The sequence below is a fragment of the Lepisosteus platostomus genome, chromosome 8 (assembly GCF_059453375.1).
Source record: "Lepisosteus platostomus isolate fLepPlt1 chromosome 8, fLepPlt1.hap1, whole genome shotgun sequence".
Lineage (NCBI taxonomy): Eukaryota > Metazoa > Chordata > Actinopteri > Semionotiformes > Lepisosteidae > Lepisosteus > Lepisosteus platostomus.
Window position 1 is genome coordinate 49,484,994 of NC_142618.1, and position 16,164 is coordinate 49,501,157.

The window sequence follows — 16,164 nt, forward strand, 5'->3', positions numbered from 1 at the left end:
TATACATGTTAAACTCTGTGAATTGGTGTGTATGTAAAAGTGCATGTACTGCATATAAAGCCTTAAAAAACTTTAATTGTAAAATGAGTATAGTAATGCTATCTATGTCATATGGGAAGAGCTGATGCTTTTTAGAGATTATATTAATATAAACACATACTATAGTATATATACTGTATACTATATACATGTTAATACTCACATATACTGTATATAATTACACATACTGTATGTCAGATTATATTAATATATGTCCAGGTCTGAAATGTAACATGGAGAAAGCAGTTTGTATGTGAAACATTTGTATGTGAATGTAGATAGAAGGTAAATTTAATAAAGCAGGCTTTTATGCAAAATTATTACTACTATTTATTGTTATTACTAAATTAATTAACTACTTTTTTAAACATAAAAGTTAGTATATAGTCAATTTATACAAGCTATACCATTTAAAACATTGTAACAGTGAATCTCAATATGGATTTTTTGTAATTTAAAGACATCTGTAGAAGCTACAAAAGATTATTGGGAATGTGTATAAATACACTTTTAGTTACAAAATTAATGAGTCTACAGAGGAAAAGCTGTCATTTATCAATGAACAAATATATCTCTAATTATGTTAAGAAAATAATTCTGGAAAACTAAAAATGTTGGATAATGTTATACACAATTATCATGTTTTGTTACTGCTCCTCTAAGGTTTTAATTTAAAGAAAGTATCAGTCAAGAGGTGTGCTGGTTTATCCATTTTTAAAACACCAATTGGATATGTAATCTATCCAACGAGCGCATTACAACATAATTATTACTGCAGCAAATGATACATATAATATTAAGTTCTGAAATCATTCATTTTCATATTAAAATGGGTATTTTGAGATATTATTAACTGTAATTCAGTTTGTGATATATAAACGCAAATGCCTATGCAGTCCAATTTATATTGAAAAAAAACTAAAGACATAGCAGAAAATACAGTACAGCTACAATCTGACACAATAATATGAATTATGCAACAGGAAGACATTAGAAAGCACTGAACCATGACCCTTCTTCAGGTTTAAAATGTGTAACAAATGAAAAGATTTCAACTCCTGTAAGAGGTAGTAACATAATTCTTCAGTGGTTAAGTAAAGAACAGTTTTAGATATTTGGAACCATTGTTTTGAATGTTTTTAATTATAATGCAGTATTATACAGTATATTGTGTTTATTAATTGTTTATTGTACGAGTATTTCTAATTTAATTACTGTAGAACTATTTTATGTAATATGCAATATTGTTGTAACACTTAATAATAAATTCTGTGAACATGTTTAAAATATTCAATAATATATAAATATACACTTTAATCAATGGGGACTTTTGTAATAATGGTTTGAATATTTTCTAAATGGTCAGTTCCTGAGATATACTGTCCTGTATAGATAGATGTGTAGCAAAGCAAAAAAGCTAGTCCATACAGAGAATTATTTTTACTACCATTTCTTATATTAGTCAGTCCCTTAATAAGATCAATGCATTTATTTTTAAAATATAAATGATAATAGTAGTATTAATAAGTTATAAATAATTATTTTAAATGCAATAAGATCCCTCAGAACTTTCCAGATTTACAGTATATACAGTAGTAAGTTCAATACCTTCTAAGTAGCTGTATTTTCTACTTTCCAGATTTTTGTTTTCTTGTAGATACTGAAGTGCTCCTTTTTAGCTTGTTGTTGTTGACAACTTTCAGGGCTTTACCTAGATCACATCCCTTTGGTAAATCTCCTTTGGTAAATACATTCAGTTCCTTTAATCTAACTATGACATTAATTTCAGACACCAAAATAATCAGGTCACTCTTCACTGTGCTCTTCCTAGAAATGCCTTTTTTATAGTAGTACTGTGGAAAAATGAATGCACTGAACTAAATGAGGTATGGTGGCAGTGTGATCTATTTCCAATCTCACATGCCCTGACAGGTAACATATCTGAAGCCCTTTTACACAGATCTTGTGTCAGTATTGGCATTCTGTCACAATCTTCCAAACTGAGAAAACCAAGCTGTGTTTCTTGAAGAAGTAACAGCGGTAATGGATATAAACAGAGAATACAATATGGTATATTTAGACTTTAAAGATCACCTGAATCGTCTTAGTCTTGAGCAGGAACAATGATGAGGTCACCTGATCCAGTTATTCAAAATCCCCAAAGACATTAAAAAAAAATCAACCCATTGGATTTCTTCAGAATCAGCAGTGGATTACAAATAAGATGGTACAGGTTGAAACCGTTAGTAAGAGCATTTAAAACTGAGAACAGAAGACGCTTTAAATAAAGGTTTGTAGATGTCTAGAACAAGCTAGTCAATTATTTTTTCAAAGCTAATACCTTGACTACTTAAAGGAAATAGCTGGATGAGATGGTCTACACACAGACACCGACTAGCAACCAAATGACCTAAATGGGTTCCCAGCAACCTCTGAGCAGGGAAGTTTAAATTATCCAAATGCATGTAAGTGGTGTGTGTATTGTGTATTATTAAAATAAATCATACTAAACAATTCTGTCTTTTTTATAAAAAGGACATTCTGTTTTTGTCATTTAAGGCACTTTGTTTAATTTAAAAATTGTCCATTTTAAAAAACTTTTCACTGCATTTTCCTCCATTGCAATATACATTGCTCTTGGGATGCCACACTCAAATCATTTTCAAATCCTAACGCAACTGGTGGTTCAGATGGAGATCCAAGAACAGTAAGTGTAACGAAAGCACAAAGACATTGATCCTCTTCACAAACATAGGGAATGAAACTGAAATGCTCCAAGTGCTATTTTCATGTTAAAACTATAACCTGACCCTAACAGATTCTTCTCTAAAGAGGGCAGGTTATGTTTCAAGATACCCTGATTCACTACAGCATTAATAGGTCCTGAGTTCTATAACATTGACCACGAAACAAGCCTGATTGCAGAAACAGGAAAAAATAACTTTATCCACATCTGTGCTTCACTGTTTGGACCAACTTCCATTTATGTTACAAAACTTTCAGTCTGAAATTTTGTTTTGCTTTCATAACACTGCAGCGTTTTATAAAACACATGAGCTTCTGCCTTTCTATTCTTATTTTCCTATTTCAACTTATTTTCTTACACCAGTGTTATGATGGGTGATTTAACGGATCTTATTGATGGCTTATGCTAATAGTTTTCTTGTTATTATAGAAGGTGTACATGTGAGTTGATATTTTTTACCTTTTATCTTTTGATATTTTTTTCTAGACTCTATTTACTGCATAGTGCAATAGGTAACACTTTATAATACAGTGTTTGAAAGTATTAATTTTGATTTGTATTAAAATGGTTAAACTGGGGTTCAACATTTTTGAGTTAACATTTTGTGCATGTGAAATAAGTGTTTTTTTTATCTGATTCGCATCCTTCTCCTTTTTCAGAATTATTTTATCTTGAGCAGAATAGCACTAAAATGTGTTACCAATATATTTTAAATTGTTTTTTTTTTTACAATATTGTATGCCTTAATCACAAATCTGTTTAAAAGTTGTTGTTTTTTTACAAAAGCCCATCAACATTACACAAAATTGTGCCCACCAAATTCTTAATGTTCCATAAAATATAGATGAATTTATTGTACCACTATTCTGTTCCTGCCACCGAATTCAAGGAAAACATTCTTCAGCTTGAAAGCACTTTTTATTGCTGTTGTTTTTTCATGGACATCTATATCAAAAGTTTGGAGATTAGTACTGTAATGTGTACAGATAAATAGTGACAGAAGGAATGTGCACTGCATTTACACTCCTTGGTTGTTTCAAAGGGCTACTGTATTTTCTCTGTAAAAAAAGCCTTGAAATGTTACCATTTTGAAGGAAATATATGTGGCATTTCAAATATTTTGGAGAATATCTATAAAGCCCATCAATTTTTGCACTACTTCATCCTCTTCAGGGTCACAAGGGAGCCAGAATTTGTCCCAGCAAGTATCAGGCACACGGCAGGGTACATCCTTAACAGGATACTAGTCTATCACAGGAAACACAAAGACATATACAAGCACACACAGGCCAATTTTTCCCAGAAGCCAATTAACCGACCCATATGTTTTTGGACAGTGGGAGGAAACCAGAGCACCTTGGGTAAACCCACAGGAACACAGGGAGAACATACAAACTCCACACAGATAGCACCCCAGGTCTGAAATTAAACCCAGAGCCCCAACACTATGTGTCAGCAATGTTAACGGCTGCATGACCGTGCCACCCTATCTATAAAATCTTCTATTTAAATTGCAGCTCCATTGATAGAAATGTTAACAATGGGGCACTTAAAGGTAATGTTTTTCAGCTACAGTAGGTACTGTTTACCAGCAGAAAACAGGGGCATGCTGATTACTTTAATTTTAGTTAATTTGCAAAATTAGTCCATTTGATTTATAATTGCTGATTTCATTTGATTTTTTTATTGTCCAACAATGTTTGGTGGGTGACTTCAGGAATCAGGGGTGTGACTTCAGCTGTGTTAAAAAGTATGTGAATAAGATGAGTTAAGTAAAATGTCTGGGCCTTACAACAGTGACTGAGCTACCTTTATACTGTATAGCTAGTGAAGGTCTGACATTACTAGTATATCCTTGATAAAAGGCATTTAATAGTAGATGATATAGAGCTTTATGCTATAAAGTACATTGTAAAACACTGGAGGAGAAAGGGGTGTAGAACAGGAATCGAGCCCAGATTGCTGGCAGTGTAGGCATATTCAGTACCACATCACCTGCAGAGCTATTCCCTCTGGTAAGGCAGTAATTAGGTTACGTGCATCTTCGCTGCTGCACCAGAAGACACAAATACTGCATTGCCCCCTTACCAGCCTAGCCATAGAGCATTGCTGACCACAGCACACCCAGCTGAGGTATTGAACCTGAGTCGCTCGCCCTACAGGCAAGCTCGTTACAATATCATAAATAAAATAACATGGCCTTCACCCAGCCTCCCATGTGCCTCATTAATGGGAGTTCTGTGAATATGTCCTTAGAAGGAAACGGCAAAGAAAATTCTCAAAAATGTTTAATTTTCAGTTCTGGTTAACAGGCCTTATTTGCCTTCCACAGCAAAAATGATCCCCGGTACACTTAAATGCACAATTTTTGATTAACCCACTCACTTCTTATATTTAGCTTAAAGATTCTTCTGATCAAAAAAGGCTTTTTTCTGTTCAAAAGATTGAGAACCTTTGAACTGGGAGAAATGGCATCCTCTCGTTTGTAACTGTTCTTATGTTCTTATGAGCTCAAAAAGTCTAGCCGCTACAGAAGCAATTATTCACTAGATTGGTAAATTCTCCTGCAAAACCTAACCTTGAGTCTAATCCATTTCTCATGAAGCTGAAAACAGATATTCAACAGTGCCTGCCACAATTCATTGAATTTTGTTTGCTACAGCAGCTGCGTGAAATGTCACCTTTTCTGCTTTTGTCAGCATAGAGACTATAAAATATGTACTTATTTTTAACTATCCATTCAATTATCTGATTGTTTCCTTCGAGAGATCTGCAGAATGCTGCATGGAACTGGCTCAATTGTTTTGTTTATGTTTAATAATATGTGCTTTTTGCCTTGACTGCAGGGGCTAAAATGATAATTAGAACACAAAATAGCATAAAGTACATAGGGTCAAGAATGTGTGAAGCCTATGTGTGCAGAATGTTGACATCTGCCAAACAGTATGGGCTGGATTTAGAGAGCTTCTGTTCCAATTTAAAAATGGAAGCTAAACAATTTCTTTAATGGGAAAATGCTGTAGATGTGGAATTGGAATTGCAGATGGCTCGTCTGAACTTTTAAGCTCTTTAATATTCTCCATTTTTTTTTAAAGAAAACTTTTTATGAGTGCAACAGTTCTAGTAAATAAATGGTATCAACATTTAAACAACGTGCCTATTATAATTACCTGTTTTTTCATGAAAAATAATGTAATATGCATTGTGAAGTGTTATTGTTAGAGACTGTGCAGGAGGTAGATGCTGGTAACAAAATATCATTTTTGAGTTGGAATTACATTATTGAGTATTTACTTAAATGTGCCTTATTTTTGTAAGGAACATAATGCTCTAGATCCCCTACCTTACAATTAAGTTAAAGAAAAAACTAATGTGTATATTTTTATTTTTATTTGTGTGTAACAAGGCAGATAAATCTGCAACTTACAAATTTAGGTTAAAATGAGATAAACTGGAATCACACGAAAAAGGAAGAAGCTGTCATTCGATGTGTGAAATTGCTTCCACTAAACATTATTTTCTCATGGGCTCAACCACTGTCATTGTAACACAAATTTGTACTCTTGCAGGTTGATAAGGTTTAGCAAATATTGCTGTGAACCACTCAGAATGACTAGAATTTCTTAACTGCAGCATGTATCAACAGATGTTTGGAAAGAAAGGCAGATAACCAGATAGCTAAAGCAAGTTAGTAATATAAAAGCATCTACATATTTGTGTAAAAAAGAAATAAAGAACCGATTGTGTCTTGCAGGAGTTTGCAGATTCAATATTCCAATTGGTGACCAAGAAATACAGCGAGCTGGCAGACAGCTGCACGTCCTTGCACGCACGCCACAAAGTCTTGGCAGGAATCGTAATGACCAGAGGTATGGCAAATTTTATTGACTTTTATATAGTCATGAATTATTTAACAGGTCCACTATATTGAAGACCAGAAGATTCCTATATACCTGCGTTTCCACTATTGATATGAGATAAGGACAGGCATTAAATATTTAAACTGCTTCTTTATGAAAAAAAGATGGGTACTGTCATATCCATTACATCCACCAAATGTATCAGATTTATTTTAGCCTTCTTTCTGGGTCTTAATATGTGTTAGGTCCCATTTCTTCAAGGTAAATTTCCATCACTTGTTTTAAACCAAAAATATTCTCATGTTGTTCTTTGTTCATATTTAAATTTCCTTGATGACTCTGTAAAATGATGTTTTTCTTTCTAATCAGGAAAATACAGTACTAATTGCACATCTGGCAAGCAACCCTCTCATTATAACAGGCTGAAATATTATTAACACTTTTTCAATAGATGAATCAAATTGTAATTGAGAGCTTGTTGCTGATATGAGGTCACATGGTCTCTGGCTCATGTACAGACAGTGCTAAGTTAATTTTGGATTACAAGATTGAAGTTCAAGGAACAGAATCTCTTCAGTCTGTGACAAAGGAAATTATTGGGATTCGAGGGATAGTATTTAAATACTAAGACAGCTTCAATTTCAGTATGAAACAGGGACCCAAGGACAAAGGCACTGGCGCACAAGTACTGGTGTTGTTTTTAATACAGAATACAATGGTTATTATTATTATTATTATTATTATTATTATTATTATTATTATTATTATTATTATTATTATTATTATTATTATTATTATTATTATTATTATTTCACCTGACTACTGGCCCCAAGAGATTCTTTAAAATTTAAACTGCTAAGCAACCAAATCTGCAAAACTGGACAAACAACCTATTCTTGCCTGTAATAAAATTTATGCTTTTTATGTTTGAATCTTGTAAGCAGCCTGATCACCATCTTCAAGGCATTTGAGGGTCCAGAGCTGTATTGGAATCTTAGTAGAGTGCTGTGGCTCATGTTTTTTGCTTTGCTGAAATCACCCTTGTGCTGACCTAATCCAATTTCTCATTTCTTACAGCCTCCAATAATTGGCCTGTTTGTTTATTAATAAGTGTGTTATCTTCACAGATCCAGATGCAAGCTGTCCAAATATTTGTAGTGAGGTAGCTGAGACAGAAACACTAGGGGCTCAGTTTCAATTTTCAGATCTATCGGATATTACAGATGTCTGTAGGCACTGCCAGAATTTCAATACATCCCAATCTTTAAACCACCTTCAATCAAGGACTGAAGAGCAATAAAGACTTGGATTAGTTTTGTACTGGAACCTAACTGATGGGGCCCTTTTATTTGGTACTTTACAAAAAATACAATCCACTAGAAAGAAATGCAAAATAAAAATAATCTAGACTTTACCAGGCACTGACATTCATAGATGGGGTTTTTCAGGTACACTTGGCAAATATTATCAGCAAGTCTACACATTCTAAAACCATAAACGCATTCATTTAAAAAGAAATCAATTGTTAATGGAACTTTCATAACATATTGGAATTAATTCTTCCTAATGGAACTTTATAATCGAACTTTCATTCATAACAGTAAACAAAGTGTTGCATATTTACATTTGGCACACAACAGTTTGCTAGGAGGTCCCATAAGAAAGCTGCAGTTGTTTACAAACTTTCGAAGATGTGGAAAAAACATTTAATGCACTCGTTGTCTGTGTTGCTCTGTAAGGCATGGTTGTATTTCGACTGTGTAAAATAGGACATCTAGTTAACATCTAGTTAACAAAAAATGTGTCAAAAATACCATATGTTCTGATATCAGAAACACAATTAACAAGTGTCTTCTCAGCCTTCCTAGATTGATTTGAAAACTGACACCCTATATTACACATAGCCAAGACCTAATGTGATTTAGAAAATGATTCAGGCAACATTTTTTTTTTTACTTTATGACTAATAGTTTAACTATTCACTTCATAAAACCTTTAGATCACTGTTCTAGTTGTCTTCTGCACTATTGCTGCTTAGTGATTTCAAACTTTTTTGACCTTAAATATTTGACAAATATTTCAAGATTAAATAAAACATGTAAAGGGTCTTTTTTTTATGTTCCTGTTGCTTAATGGAATATAAATGAGCCAACATTGACCTTGACTGTTCATTTAAGTCTCAACTAAGCCATTAAATTCTAATTTTATTCTTGTTTTTTATTGCTAGAAAGAAGCAAATGTATTTCTTAAAATTAAATAATTACAAAAATGTACTCAGAAATATCTCCTGTTTTTAGCCAGCATTGGTTCAAATGGTGGCAGGCTGACACCATTAATGAGCTGAGGGCTGATTTCTACATTATTTTTCACAAAGGCATGAATAAAGAATACACTTTATTACCCTAATGATATTGTAACGCAACGGGGGCTCAGGCGGGCGCCCTTGCCGCATCTGGTCGGCCCCATCCCGACTGGAGGCTCGAACCCGGGACTTCCGCGTCTCTCTGCAGCGACCTAGCCCCGTGAGCTAAAGAGAGATCTCTCCACAGCCCAGTAGCTGTGGTCCTGCTATCACAGGGAAGGGCGGTGACGTCACCCGCTCTGGTACGCCGGCTCTTACACACAGTGCTTGTCGGCCGTAAGCGTTACAATATCTTATGAGATGGATTCTACAAACAGAAAGCTTAAAGCAAAACTCTATGTGAAAAGACTCATTTCTCTTAAACTTTAATTCAGGAGTAAAGGTGTTCCCCTCTCTTAAGTTCTCCTAACTGAAAAACACCACAAACAGCACCTACAGTAGTTTTAGATTTCTGTGTTTATACTACCAACTTCCTCTCCAATCTCCCAGCATTCCAAGACTTACTTTGAGGTGTTGGGAGACCACCTCTGATTTCACAACAACAGAGAGGTCATTGTATTGTATTGTCTCTCCTATCTCTGCTGAGAGAAGCAAGCTATTTGCTGTTCATTTTTTTTAGATTAGGAAGAAGGAAACAAAAGAAATCAATTAGTAATTAAACTGCAAACATTAAGCATCCTAAGATTTAGGACAAAACTTTTAGATGAAGGCTCAATGGAGTGAAACAATTTCTAAACAATATGCAACAAAATGAATTGATCCCCAAAGACATAGACGGTTTGCAGAATTCCGTTCAATCTCATTTAAAATAATACACATGCATGTGTACGTTTCTGCCCATATTTTTAAATTGTAATCATTAGTTATCATTTGGGGGCCTCATTCTTCATGCGTGTTCGCCCATTAGATCACATCAAATGGAAAAAAGCCTTGAGTTTTAGATACAGCAGATTGATTACTTGATTGAATGACCGATCAACTGGTCAATGTCTTTTTTCTTTAGATTATAGTTTTGAGTGTTATCATGACATTGAACATTGCCTTGTCATAAAAGTGGAATGGATTAAGAGGTCAAATTTCGACCTTGCATAATAGGACATGCATTCAGTTATTGTAACTTTGAATGTGTCTTAATTATAGAGTTAAAATCATTTGAAGAGATAAAAGGAAACTTGGTTTGAATGTGTAGTCCAAAGATAAAATAAGGAATTTCTCCTTGAGTTGTCATTGACAATTACTTGCTACTGAATAAAATATAATTTAACTAATATTTCCGATTTAATCCATCCATACTGCATTTCTAGGAAAAGGGTCAGAGCCTGTTAGGAAGTTAATATTATTAGTATTATTTTCTTACCCCAACTATCTCCACCCTTTTTAATCCCAAAAGAGGTTATTATTTCTTACTAGCAGATTTATCTTTTCAAAGATACAATATACATTTTTATAGTATATATATAAAATAATAACAATCTTTATTTTATATAGTGCCTTTAAAGGTGGCTTCTCAAAGCACTTTGATAATAAAATAACCATCCTTTCATGTTTTAAATTGATCATTTATCACAATATGAAATGTATTTCCTAATTTCCATTTAGTCTAGGGAAACATTGTCAAATATTAAACAAGCTGACGCTCTGAAGTAATGCTGAAATCAAGAAAAACCTTGAATTAATATCAAGCATTACAATTAAACCGACAATGCTGATGCTTTTTCTGTTGGACTTAAATTTGTGAAAAAAGTTTGTCTCTCTCAGTGCAATAGCTCACCTTGTTATGCATCCTTTGGCACTGGACACTAAGGTACTGTATGTCTTGTGCAGAACAAGAGTTTTTGCCCTCCTCAACATTAGGAAACTTTACGAAAGCGAACACACCAAGATGAATACAAATGCCACTAAAAGCAAGAAAAATATGACTCAGAGAGCAGTACTTGTCATCCTAAAACTCCACCAGATGTTTATTTTTAATTGCTTGATAGGTCATATCTTGAGATATAGTACAGTATGGTCATGTTTTCTCTTTGAAACGTTTGCTGTCCACAGCTTCTGTCTACTCTTGTGTTCCCATGTCACTGGCTTCTCTTATAGTGTGTTTTAAAGGAAAACTGCAATTACAGGAAACCACATTATATACAGTAGAATTCATTTTTATTAATAATTCCTTTTCAAATTAAATACACCTAGTTTTGTTAAATTTAACTGGACTTCACAGGTTGAAGGGGAAAGAAATCCAATGAATAACAATTATCTTGGTATTACATTACGGCTTTTGACATGATAAATACAAAGAGCTTTCTTCTTTTCTGAGACCAGCATCCAAAGGTCCATCTGTGTATCCTTGACTGCTGTCTGCATTTGGTTCTGTCACTATCTCTGTTTTCTTTGTGAAGCTGACAATCATTTTGATTTTAAAAGCATGCAGGCTTCTCAGCTGCTCTTCTCCTGCAATGTTGGATGGACTGAAGGGACCTTCACAACAATTTCATGCAGAGATAAAGGCTGGGGAAATTATTACATGCTCTTCTTGTGCAAAATTGATCTAAACAATTGCTAAGTGGAACAGTAGAAAAAAAGTGAAATAGACAGTGTGTCTCTGTGGTCCTTTCAACTTAGATTATCACAGAGAACAAGCTGACGCTCTGAAGTAATGCTGAATATCAATGAGACTTCGATATGGGCACCTTGCTGAGCAGTAACCTGGTACCGGCTGCAGTAATATAGAATGTGGGCATGTGAACAATTTTAAGTGTACCCTGCATAAATCTTACCATTTCTGGCATGAATTCTAAAGAATATTGCAGTGTAGTAGCTATAGTATTTGTCTGATTATGTCAGTAGAGTTCCTATAGTAATGTGGGAAAGAACATACTGTAACTCACACAGAGTATGTTTAGGATTTGAGTTTCTGACTGTTTTTTGTAGATTTTGTTTCCTGGATTGGTTATCCTGTCTCACACTGACAGGTTCTCTCATATTGGAGAGTAAAAGCAAATAGCAATGCTAGAAACCCCCTTTCTCTGTGTGATGTATGCTTGGAAGTACAGTATTGTGGCTCAGGAAATCCAAATATTGTGGCATATACAGTATTTGTAACCAAAAATCTCTTCTGAAAATGAGTCGTACACAAATCTTTAAGAATCGTAACAAAAGTTCTTTCATTTTACAAGATAATTGATGTGTTTTAGAATTCAGCTATGCACTGTAGGACTACAGTAAAGTTATATAAAATATATGAAAATATAATAAATTAGGTGGGATGTTTATGCTTGTTACCATTATCTAGTGGTGAGTGAGAGAGATCTGTTTTAGCTATTATAGTCGTTTTTTACAGACCTGTGTTTTTTCTGTTATAAATGAACAAAATAATGGAGGTACACCACCCAAGATCTATCATTAGGATTTGAAAATTCGATAAAAGAAGGTTTGAAAAACCATGCAGTTAAAATTAAACAAGAAAGAAAGAACAATACTGTGGTTCAGACATTTATTCATGGAGTGATAAAGGTGACTGAAGTACAGTTTAGTGTAATGCTTTTGTGATTTTTACAGATACAAATACTTTACATGGCTCTACAGTATGTAAAACATGAGATATATTTAAGAACTGAATAAACTGAAACATACTGTAGTCTGAGTACAAAAGAAAATCAATATAAATAAGACCTGGAACTGCGAGATTGTACAAAATACTATAAATCCATTAAGGGTACATAAGGGCATTTTTAATACATTTCCAAATCACATCCATAATACCAACTGACGGGTGTAAATATCAAATTCATTCACTTTCAAGGAATAAAGATAGAAGTGAATGTTATTTTATTCAAGGTCTTTGGATGGCTTCTGTATATTTTCCTTTCACTTGGACCATGTTATTCTCATTTGATTGTTTTATTTTTTACCCAAAGTAATATAATGACAAGTATAGATTTTTTTTTTTACGAAAGTGTAATAAAGTCTGCAAATTGGATTTGAAAGGGTATGCCTTTCACCCTACCTCAATATTACCACTGCCAGGTTTTTTCAGCTAAGGTGATGTTACTTCATGTGCAATACCGTCTGTGGCATTAGAGATAAAAGTTCATATGTTACAGAGTGCCTCCGGGTCTGGTGAAACCACTGAACCCTGAATTTTGAAAAGACAGAGAGATTTTGCCAGTTTCAACAGAAAGTACAGTTAAGCATGCTGAGCCAGCCTGTCAGAAAGCCATGCTTTATTCTGTCAAAAATCCCGCTGAAGGTTTTCTTTTTGTATCATGCTATTGAATTGTAATCAAACAAATAGGATGTAGAGTGGCAGATGGGTCTTTTTGTGTTTGCATGTTTTGGTTTTTTGTGTGGTGCACACAATGCAAAACATATTAAAATGCTATATGTTATACATAGTGACAGTGCACAGGCTTTATATCTTGTAAAAATATTTGAAAAAAGTATTCCCTCTCCTTCAGAAAAGTACCAAATGAGGAATGTACAGTGTAACAAGATTTAGAGTGAAGTTCATTTACTATATTTAGAAAATACTCACCTCTTTCCAATACTAAATCAGAGCTTGACATGGCAGTTATAATGGCTCAGAAAGGTGACCTCAATTTATGTTTGGACACCTTGAATATCAAGTTACAACTGTGTCAATTGTGAAAACATGTAGATTTAATTGATTGTGTTCTGATCAAAACAAACTCTTGCTCAAGTTTAAAGCCATTTGTGCCTGGGCACAACATTACATAAGATAATAGCTGAGCTGTTTTATCACTGTGGTAAATTGTCCATCAGTATTTGGAACAGCACATTTACCCAAAGTATACTCAGAGTCAGAAATAAATATTGCCATCCTAATGTTTGTAATGTCTTATACCAACTTTGCAGCCTGACACAAGTGAATAAAAACTGCATTTCTAGCAATAGTAATAGCACAAGCATTCAGCCAATAAATGCTTTTTTCACATGGCCAGAAACCATTTACAGACTTCTAGTCTAAAGCTAAGCTGTGTTACACTACCAAAAAAAACAGGGTGAACAGGGTCAAGCGCTTAGTGCTGCTCTTCATTTTTTAATAGAGCCAAACTATGGGTTGGTATACTGTAAGTCTATTGCCTATTAAAGACAGTCAGATTTCAAAAACTAATAAAAATACATGTTGTTTCTCTGTCTTCTGTATAAAGTAGTATGTTACTTCTATGTAGGTCTGCTTATCCATGCTGTGGAAACCTTTTTGTTTTTCAGCAACATGAATCAGATTCATGACAGATTCTTCAGAAGTGGAGACAAAGTACCAAATCGCATAATTTTCAGATATAAACTATTGAAAATGTAAGGTCATGAGCCGAGTAGACATAGCTTTTTTGTTTTGGATCAGGATTGTCACAATAAACGACTTAATCATAATGCCTTAGACTGTGACTGTATTATCTTCTGTAGATCTGTCTTTTAGGTTTTGTGATAAAGGTGTTTAGTGAAGACACAAAACATTGATCTGAATAGACTGTAGACCTAATAATGTTTCATCCAAACATTGAAAACAACTGATGCCAGACTTTGAATGAAATGGGTGTGTGCCAGTGACATAAAAAATGGAAGTTCTGTTTGCTAGCAATTGATCTTTTATCTTAATTATAATGTATGGTAATTTTATTATGGCAATAATGGAAATAGTACTTTTGGGTATATTTTTGAGAACTGAGCTGTTTGTTCAAGCCTCGCTCGACTCGTGCAGTCCATGAGTAACTAGAATCAAATACCAACAGGGGTAGGGGCAGGGAGAGCTACCCTTGCCATACTGAGGGTATGAAAAAGATATCTCAGCCTAATGTCTATCAGTCATTGAGTGTGCCATTGAGGGAAAGAAGCAATTTAGAGTGGGAGAATGTAGCAGGGCTCAGCATACTGAGCAAGTTACAGAGGTGATGTCACACACACATCCTGAAATCTAGACAGTGTGAAGCTGTCCGGAGTTATCCTCTATCTAGGAATGGTGCTGTGTGTGTTTGGAGCCCAGGAGCAACTGAGATCAGATCTCTACAGGGAAACCTGCACTTACTCCTTTTGTTTACTTCTAGGATTCTCAATTATTCAGTCATTTTAATTAATTTCTTATTTAAAGTAACTACAAACATAAAATACATGACAGTATCTATAAGTATCTATTATTTAAGACCACAAGTCACTTTGTCCTGGCCTTCCACAGTCAAAAACTACTCACATTTGACTTCTAAAAAATGGACCAACTTTAACTAATTATACCCCTGACACATAGCTTTAAATATTAGATATATTTGATTTTTTAATGGTGTATAGTCATTTGTAAATATTCTATGACTGTAAAACAAGCTTTTATAATTTATCATTTAGTCTGAATAAAAGTGAAACACTCCTCAAGTAAAATCCCACCATTATTTTTAACTACCTGAATCAAAGAAACCATTAACCTAGGGGCATGTGCGTTAACAGACATGTACAGAATTAATCCTGCAAGGCTGTTTCATAGGTTGTCTTGAAACCATCAACTGCTATAGACCAGGGTGGGATGCTAATGTAGACTAATTAAGTAATTAGTTACTTTGCGCAGTAAAACGCAATTTGTCCCTTTTTTTTCCAGAATGTTTGAAGCTCCTTTAACCTTTTCTTTTGTTTTATGCTTTTTGTTTTGAAAGGTTTAGATGTTCGACAAGCACAGGTGGTCGCAATATCTACTGGCACCAAATGTATCAATGGTGAATATATCAGTGACCGGGGACTTGTTGTCAATGACTGCCATGCAGAAATCATCGCAAGGAGAGCATTTGTTAGATTCCTTTACTCTCAGCTAGAGCTCCTTTCAAGGTAAATATTGCGTTCTTCACGGTTTGAGCCTAAACATACTATTTGAAAAATTAATATTCTATCATATTTACCTTCTACGAGGCTTTTGCAAAACCAGTTAAAATGTCCTAGTGTATATACTTCAATAATGAGTCATCTAGGATTGTGATTTTTCTGTATTTCATATAGTTTCATACGCCTCTATATTTCTATTCACTGTTTCTAGTCACTGTTTCATGCTTAAATCAACTGTTAACTGTTATGCTAATTTCTATTAAAGGGTTAATTAAAAAATATTCAGCCATGATACTAGACAATCTAAAGTTAATCTTGCATTATGTCTTTTGTTGTCTTTC

At 34.1% G+C, this 16,164-nt stretch overlaps 1 protein-coding gene across 1 annotated transcript in view; it reads left to right on the forward strand.

Annotated features, from left to right (window-relative positions):
* The window catches only part of adarb2 (adenosine deaminase RNA specific B2 (inactive)), a 217,291-nt gene that overhangs the window by 176,560 nt on the left and 24,567 nt on the right, over positions 1–16,164 (forward strand). Inside the window, exons 4-5 of the mRNA XM_088643780.1 lie at positions 6,540–6,654; positions 15,661–15,829. Coding sequence (XP_088499906.1) covers positions 6,540–6,654; positions 15,661–15,829 — 284 coding nt within the window. The remainder of the gene's footprint in view (positions 1–6,539; positions 6,655–15,660; positions 15,830–16,164) is intronic.